At 45.0% G+C, this 9344-nt stretch overlaps 1 protein-coding gene across 1 annotated transcript; it reads right to left on the reverse strand.

Moving 5' to 3' along the window:
• Window positions 1-6199: 6199 nt before the first annotated feature.
• On the reverse strand, window positions 6200-8480 carry LOC133921580 (uncharacterized). The gene is made up of 3 exons (XM_062366520.1): window positions 7500-8480; window positions 6991-7417; window positions 6200-6899 (listed from the first exon to the last, which is right to left on the reverse strand). Exons 1-3 carry the CDS (start codon window positions 8392-8394, stop codon window positions 6560-6562), a joined length of 1662 nt encoding a protein of 553 aa, XP_062222504.1. The 5' UTR covers window positions 8395-8480; the 3' UTR covers window positions 6200-6559.
• Window positions 8481-9344: the final 864 nt, after the last annotated feature.

Below are 9344 nucleotides of genomic sequence, written 5' to 3' on the forward strand. Positions count from 1 at the left end.
GTCCGGTTTCTCTGCCATGATGAATTACTTGATGGCCTGGCACGAAACCGTCATGACATCGAGCATTCAAACGTTGATTTTTATCGTGCACTTAGAATGTTATAGCAACAATAAGTTTGTCATCATCAAATGAGGTTGACGACGAATCCATGAAAATTTGCTTGAAGATATTGTGACGCCTCATTACGATGTTAGAGAGGAGACAAAGATATGTGAGAAAAGACATAGAGAGAGTTGGAGAGAGGAGATCGTTCAGGAATGATAAATGAACTTTTATATATATATATATATATATATATATCTGAAAAAATAGTCGTTGGAAAAGTAACCGTTAGAAAAATAATCGTTGAAAAAATATTTGTTGAAAAAATATCAGTTAGAAATATAACCGTTAAAAAATATAGTCGTTACGAATATATGGTTACTTATAAAATACTATTAAAAAGTATAAGAGATAATATAAATAATAAAATATAGATGTACTACTGAAGTGGTAAAGTAATATGAAAGGAGATCTTTATAAATAACAATTTATATAAAAATAGAGAGAATAAAATATAGATACATTATTAGAGTTGTTGAGAGGGCCAATGCCCGAGCGTATCATTGCGGCTGCCCCTGCCCGTCTCTGCATGCCGCATTCATTTATGCGTGTGCTGCTTTGACCGGAGTATGATGCGTTCGAATCTGGTTTGAGTGGAGCAACCTACGTACGTGATGGCCATGAAATGTTTTATATTTCTGGATACAGGTCAGTCCAGTACTAGTACTATAAAACAATCCGGGCCGGAGGATCATTACGGGTGGCATGCATGGCCACGGAGCTTTCCGTTTGTCCCATTCCCAGCCGTTTAAAAGCGTGATGATGATCATAGTTGATGGCCTACTCACGTTATGCTACGCGTTAGGATCGTGAAGGCACATTTTTTTAGGCAGGTTTGAGACTTAGTAGAAAATACCTACGGAACTTAATATTCTTGCTTCCAAACACAACCAAAATATGTTCTGACGAATTCCAAGCATAGTGTGCCTTGGGCAAGCAGCTGGGGTATTTTTAAGGCATCGGCAATGGGTATGTGGTGCAATGAGAGGGTTCCGGTCATTTCAGTCACTGATCTCTGACGACGCCCGCCCGGGAATGGAATGGTTCGAAGCGTGCCTCCTGACTTCTCTGACCACGGCCCAGACTCCTTGTGATTTGAGATTCCCGAAGCATACCCTCATCTACCTACTGACACTGGGCCGCTAGTAGCACTAGTATGTCATGTCACAGTTTTGAAGGCAGCTCCAGCTCTAACAACTACAATATACTTTTCAAAATTTAAGAGATAATTCTTAGCACGAAATAGATTAAATCTTAACACTTTTCTCCTCTGTAAGTTATAAAAAATTATAAACAACAAGACTCGTATAATTTTTGAAAAATATGTTTTAATGGTTAGAACTGCACTAATTCGCTCTCATCGCGGATCGCAACCACATGGTTGTTTGGACCAGGCCCAAAGCCTTTGCTGGATCTCCTCGCTGACGGGAGCGCTCGTGATGGCTGTTGTTTCGGGAGAAGAAAACGAGTCTCAAAGTGTTGTGGGCCGCGTACATGTGGCGATGGGGCTTCCCTTATTTTTCGTCTTCCATTGGGCTTTCTTGCAGGCCTAAATTACCATTTTATCTGATTTTTCAATGAGCTTACAAGCCTCTCTAAAAATAAACTCTTAGGCTCCATGTATCGCCACTGCAGGTTACCTACCAGCTTCAGTCAAGATTCCCAACTCAAGATATATTTTTTCGGCACTTAGGAAAAATCAACCGGCAGAAACAATTATCTGTAGTCTGTACGAACAGATCTCCGGGCAGCAATGGATCAACCGAGTCCACAGTCTACACAGGCCAGGCCACCCATCCCATCGACCCATCCAGATCCCAGAGGCAATCCGTTACGGGCAACCGACTCCACAGTCTACACAGGATAACAGGAACGACTGCCTAGGCACGTACATTGGCCGCCCGCTACGGGCTCCCCGGTTTGCTGCTTGCTCCCTGCGGATCCCGCCTCCCCCACGCCGAGCCAATCCGCTCCATCCTCCAACCAAAATATTCCCGGGATCCCGCATCCACCACCCGCGCCCATCCCCGCGCGACGGTCCAATGGCAAGCCCACACCGCGCCATCCCACCCGGTAACAAATTTTATATGATTCGATTTTATAAAAAAATTCTATTTCCTGTAATAATATGTGTAGCTATTAAATTTCAGAATGTATAGTATGGATAAAATCTCATAAGAATCTTTTTGAATAGAGTATTATAAAATTTAGAAGAAGAGCAGTAACAGTACAGGGGAGGAGGAAGACAAACTGGAATGGAGGAGTTCGTGTGTTCCGGTCATCGTTCCATCCTGTCTTCCTTGCCCCTCCAAGTGCTCGTATGTTCTCGTAATTGCAGCTGGGCCTAGCCTTGAACCGCCACGGCCCAAATAGCGACAGCCCATCCATAGTACTCTCTAACATTCCCTCCTTTCAATTTTGGCTTGCCCCTAAGCCAATTTAGTGAAGCCTTCAGACTGACACAACTCCTCCCAATCTAGTATTTTTTATTTTGCCAAATGAAAAATAAAAATGTCATTTTCATATAGCAATCTATTAAAGAGGGTTATTTGTAACATACATAAATGTAAATACGATACGTTCGATTCATTATCGATCTGGCTAGAGCGTTATCTGGTTTGAGCCTCCTGGACTCAAGCCAATGCTGCCAGACAGCAGCTTCACTTGCCCGTGACACACTTGAGATGGCCAAAATTGGATATCCACAATTATCATTGACAAGGACACTAGGTCCTGCAACCACTTACCAACAGCAGCAAAGAGCAATTGTTCAGTATTGAGAATCTTGTTATCCTTTAAGAAATTATCTTCATGTGGTTTCCTTTCCAAATCTTGTAGTGGAAGCATCCTGATGAGCACTTGGGACTGAGATTGTTTATGAATATTAGCACGCTAATGGAAATTCCTGCATGTGCCATTTGTATACCTCTTCAATGTAAGGTCATTTTCTTTACAATTTATCTGATAATAGCATGATTTTTCTTCCCACGTGCCACTGTCATAGTAGCTCTGTTCGCTATGCAAGTGAAGAGGCTGGTCATTTGCACCATGTAGAGCTCCTCGTACATCAAACCAGTGAGTATCTCCATGACAAAAAATGATGATAATTGGCTGTATAAGCACCAAAAGTGATGATAGCTGCATTTGTTTACAGTGGCCATAACGAGTGTCATCTCCAAACACCCACAAACACTACCACACTTCCGCTGCCTTGACTCTGTATTAGCTCACAACCGAATCACTTGATTGACTTGTCATTGACCACCATCTCCTGATGTTGAGTGTATAGCACTGACACTTGATGGAGTATAGACAATAAAAGAGCAGCAACCCGACACAAGGTCACATAAATTCCAGGGGTCCAGTCACCACTCAAACAAGATTCTACTGCCTGAAATGTTGCTTCCCATCCAACTAACTGGCATTGAAACCTTAGGCTCAACACAACTAGTACCCTCATCAAGATGAACCAACCAAACAGGTGTGAATATATCCCCACGATCAAACATATAGATGTACAGTTTGCATCTCCACAACTCACCAATGTATACCATCTCACAACCATTGCATCATATCGCATCAAGGGTTCGCAGTGAATTTTCAACAACCAAACTGAATATGCGCAGCTCTATAAAAATAGATTGACTAGGAGAGAGATCAAGCTTACCCTAAGCTTTCTCGGCCGCCAATTTAGCTTGTGCATAAGGTTTGCTCCTGGACCTAAATCCTTCCATAATATATAACACTTGGAGTACAGTCACATTTGTTTGAGTCAATAACTAGTTGGAAATTAGTTGCACCTCAATGATGGAACTGGACTGCAATCCGGACTCATGGCAGCCAAAGGATGGCCATGGTCTGGGTCAGCCTGGTCGCACATGATCTTCAACTGCGCAGGTGGTGGCCATGGTGGCCTTAGGTCCGATGAAGCACACCCACAAGGAATTCCAAACTGATACAAGATGAAGGATGGCCATGGCATGGGCCGTAGCTCAACACCACCCCTTGTGAACTCCATTTTCGAAGGCAGCGGCCATGGCACTCAACACAATTCAGCAACAATAGCCATTGAATCAACATATTCTCATCACAGATATTTCCCCACAGCTCAGGTACGCCCATCCAGTTGGCATTGTGCACAATAGTGAGGTCACCTTCAGAGTCGATGTAGCTGGTGTCCATGTCAAGAAGGCCACTGGTGGGTTGAGGCGAAGTAGGACCAGCCGTAGAAATGTTACCCGGTGTCTTCAAGCCACCGCCGTAACTAGGGAAGGCGTCGAAGCCAAATGGCAATTCCTCGAACACCTGGTGGCCACCCTGGTTGGCATGCACGAGGGACATCAGGCTCGATGTTACGATACACATGGTGGGGATGCCCAGAAGTATGGAGGTTGGCGATGACGATGGAGCAGCTCCTGGAACGCCTGCAAACCCTGGTATGTCGACGTTAGGGCTCATACATTTTGTCGAGCAGTTGGTGGGCACTGATGGCTGATTGGTGATTCGGTGATGGCTGCAAACACTGGCCGCAGCAGAACCCTAGTCTGCCGCTGATGGCTGATTGGTGATTCGGTGAGACGGTGACCCGTGAGGCTGTGGCCGCTCTGCAGGACTGTAGGAGGAGCAGGACTCAATCACTTAATCTCAAGGTAATATACTAACGGTTTGTTTGTTGAGCTTTTGTTTTTGGATTTTTTTTAAAAGCTATGTTTTTTATTTGTCTGAAAAGCTGTTTTTGAAAATAATATGTTGGTTTTTATAACATTTTTTTGACTTTTCAACATATATCTTCTCATAAAATGTCTCTCAGCGAGCTTCTCAACTTTAGTTTATTTTTCTCAGAAGTAAGTTTTTAACTTCTCAGAAACCACTTATCTAAAACTCTATTTGTTCTAACTTCTAAGTAGCAGCAGAAGCAGAATCAGAAACAGAAACAAATAGAGCCTAACACGGGCATCGGGCACTTATGCAAAGCATGCATAATCAGATTACATGCAACCTGTTAGCGAAGTAGCAACATGCACTTTTGCAGTAATGACTTGATTGATTGTAATAATTAGCACAATAGCATGTCAGCACACGATGACTGATCAATTGCACTTTTGCAGTAAACAGATTATCATTATCTCCGTCGGCGACTTGATATAATTAGTAAGATTTACACTTTTACGGTAAGTTATTAGGTGTAAACCATCAATTGACAGCACAGGTTAGGGTCTCGAGAATACAAATTCTTAAGAGTTTCACATCAGCTCGTGTTAATTGGTAAGATTTGTTTAAGTTGATTTGATGCTTTTATAGCTTTGCACTAGTTTTCAACTGTTAATATATTTTTTTTCAAATTTCAGCAAGTTTTTCCTATCATGTTTTCTAGAAAGCATGCACGTTTGAGATGCGTTGTTTTCGGTATGCTTTTAAGTGGTTATTGGAAACAATTTTTAAGCACTAAATATTATCTTTACAATTTATAAATTAATTATTTTGTTGATGTTTCAATTCAATGGGGTCCTGTTTTTAGGGCCTCGGACCACCAAAATCTCAGAACCAGCCCTGTGTATAAGAATGCTTCCCTAGCTTACTATCAGCTGGGTTAATCAGGTCGCAAGATCTGCCAAGCTCTACACCAGCAAGCCAGCTAGCAGGGTACTACTAACGCTGTGGGAACCGGTTGCGAACGAGCACAAATGATCGAACGGCCACCAAAATCTCACGACCAGCCATGTGTAAGAAACAAAGCATGAGCTGCCTGCTTCCCTAGCTTACTATCAGCTTGGTTAATCAGGTCGCAAGGTCTACCAAGCTCTACACCAGCAAGCTAGCAAGGTACAAGACAGAAGCATCACTAATCAAGGTAGATCATGAAGTACTATATCTTCAAGGCTAGGTAAGAAAACTGGCAAATATGTCTGTCATCGCCCCCCCCCCCCCCCCAACAATACGCAGGATAACTGCAACATGTCTGTCATTGAGACATGATATCAAAGTCTCATTTTTGCATGCCTGGAATAACACTACGGCTCAATGTACTCAAACAAAGATGTGTTAGTAACACCAATTGCAATAAGGGAAAATGCAAGAACATGCAGCTGCATGTCATCAGATAAACCTAACGAATCTCATAATAATTTCAGCAAACAAAATATTGCAGAAGCTTTCAGGTGCCACAATTTATTATACAACCATATGGAAGCAACTAACGAAGTACAGATATAAGGTTAATCAATCTATAGATCCTTATCAGGGAAGAATAACCTAGGGATCATGATTTACTGCCAAAAAAAGCACTGTGATGTATAGCCATGCACCTTAGCCTTTTAATATCCATGTTACATTGGAGAATAGATACAGCCTCCACTCTCCATTTTATTCCAAAAGCAATGTCTCAAGCCCCTCATTCGGTGCATACAACAAACGACCTCATCAGTTTTGCACGCTCTGGCTCCTTGGCAAAATTGATTACACACTGACATTATCGCTTGGCATTTGTACTTCTTCAATACCCTCAGCTTCACCCCCAACCCTGTCCTCAGTACCAGCAGTTTCCATGTAGCGGAAATCTGGATAATTTCTGTGGTTCAATGAGTGCAACCACAGAGCTACAGCTCCTTCCTTGTGTTCCATCGCTGCAATATGAGTGAAAATATACTTGATCTTGAACTCTTCAGCCTCCTCAAAATAAGGTTCCATGGAAACAGCCTCATGTGAATCCTTCCATTTCTTGTTGTATGAGGTGAACATGCATTCATCTAGGTACAGCCCAACCTCAGGCGCAGTAGGCACATTAAGGTTGACATCCCTGCAGCAGAAATAAAACGTAAGTAATCATTTATCATGCAAACATATGTTATATAGATTGTTTCACATGTATCAGCTTATAAGAACATTACTTGCGAAAAGCGACATCGTAGATTGATTCAGGTGCACAGTTCCTCATCACAGCTACAGCAAGGCCAATCATCTTTCGGATCTGATGGAGCATGAAACTCTGGCCAATAACTTCACACCTGACAAAATCAATTCCATCCAGGCTGACAACACGATCGGCACCAAAGGAAATGATAAACCTTTTGGCTGCAGGATCCTCAGCCTTAGTTCTTGTGGTGAAATTGTGGAAATTGTGGGTTCCAACATAATACTTGAGAATCCTGCTGAATCTCTCCTTCACTTCATCAGTGTAAGAAGAGGTACTCTTCATTGGGGACATCTCTTCAACATTGCTCTTCTCAAAATCCATAGCTTGCACCTTATCCTCTCCAATAATTGGAGCCTCAAGTTTATGCCCCTCCTCATTGACAATTGAAGCATCAGCTGAACCTGCATTCAGATTGGAACAAGTCAAATTAACACTGGTTAGCACAGATTAAGATTAGAACTTAAGAAGATTTTATTCCACTACCTGAGGGTACAATATCATGTTTTCCTACACAGTTCGATCCCAGCTCAGCATTTTCAGCTTCAGTTCCATTACCAGAGGTCGGTAAATCAAGCTTCTCATTACCACTTGATCCAATTTCACCATGGCAATTGGCATTACCACCAACTGAGCTTGTAGGTTCACATTTTACATCCCCAATTGATCCAGATTCGCCATGGCCAGCGACAATTCCCTCCACGGGAGCATCAACACCATTCTCTCCGGGGCAGGGCACCTTCCCTTCCCGGCCCATGACACCAGGCACCTTCCTACCCCTCTCAGAGCACTCCACGCACTTCGCAAGCTCGCACCCACTTCCCATGCTCGCCATGACGGCCTCGCGGTCCGGGTGCGCGCTCGGGTCAAGCGCGAACACGGGGAGCAGGTACACGTACCTCCGGCGGTCGCAGAACTTCTTCGCGTTGAACGAGTTGGTGACGCGCACGTAGCCGTAGGAGCGGATCTGGGGCGCGAGCTGGGCGTTCAGGCGGTCCGTGAAGCCCGGCGGGTCAACGTAGAAGCGCCCGGAGACGACCTGCGCCGCGGCGCTGACGCCCTTGTCTGTCCGCGCGGCGCGCGCCCAGTCGTAACGGCGGGGCGCGGCGCGGTCGTCCTCGGGCACGGCGCCGGCCTGGTAGAGCGCTTCCTCAAGGTCGCCCTCGATGGTGCGCGCGCCCGGGTTCTTCTGCATGCCCTGGTAACCCGCGCCGCAGTAGCCGAGGAGGATGGCCACCTTGCGGCGCTTGTAACGGCGGCGGGGCTGCCCGGGGTCGGCACCGGCGGCGGAAGGAGAGGTGGGCTCGGCCTCCGGGTCGGAGGAGGACATCTTGGGGCGCTTGGTGTGGGGAGGGGAGGGCGGCGGCGAGGCGGCGGCCATCAGAGAGAAGGGGTTTTAGAGGGTTAGGGTTTGGGGCGGATCGGGTAAAGGAGGGTACAAGAATCGAATCGGAGGTGGAGGAAATGCGAAGCAGAAAAGGAAGAAAAGCAAAATATGGTTGGTTCACTGACAAATGGGTCCCATGTGTATGTGACTTGGTACTGCTGACTGCAAATATGCCGTTTGGGTACTGGCAAAGGGGAATAATATCTCATTGGAATAGGAACATAATTTAATCCTAGTTATCTACCTTTCTTCCACCTTTCTAACCTAACACTCTATTTTTTTTTCTCTATCTCACTCCTCTTTTCCTAGTTGCCAAACGCCACATGAGGGATCTATATGGTGCCACATGAGGGATCTATATGGTACTGTAAATTACAAGTGTTTGATTCTACCAACAAAGAAGGAGAAGTAGGTGATGAAACCTAATATCAAATCTAAAGGGTATGTTTGGGAACTCCAATTTCGATAGGGATCCTGGACCATTCCTTGGGTGCGAAACCCAGGAGGCAAGCTCCCCTATGGTGGATTTGGAAACCCACATGATATGGATTTCACGGGCCAAATCCTATCATTTTCACGTGGGAATGATCCACGCCTCAGGAGGTCGGGAAATGATTCCCCGTCGCTAAATCATGACCTCACCTCGACCTATCGCTCACGATGCGAGTCGGCACGGCCCCTGTCTTCCCCTCCCTCGCTCGCCGTCCCATGGCCCATTCTCTCACTCTAGTGATGGCATCTCGCGCATAAGGTGAATCTACTCTTCTTCCTCCCTCCTTCTCCTCTCGCGTTTCATCACACGCTGTGAGGGATTTGGTTCCGCACCTCTAAACTTCTCATATCTCGGCAGCAGAGAGTAGGAGCTCGAGAAAGGCATCCAGGTAAGGGAAGATCGTTGGGTGCATGCATGATCTCGAGGAAGGTGACTCCGGGAAGGGAATATC

The sequence above is a fragment of the Phragmites australis genome, chromosome 6 (assembly GCF_958298935.1).
Source record: "Phragmites australis chromosome 6, lpPhrAust1.1, whole genome shotgun sequence".
Taxonomy (NCBI): domain Eukaryota; kingdom Viridiplantae; phylum Streptophyta; class Magnoliopsida; order Poales; family Poaceae; genus Phragmites; species Phragmites australis.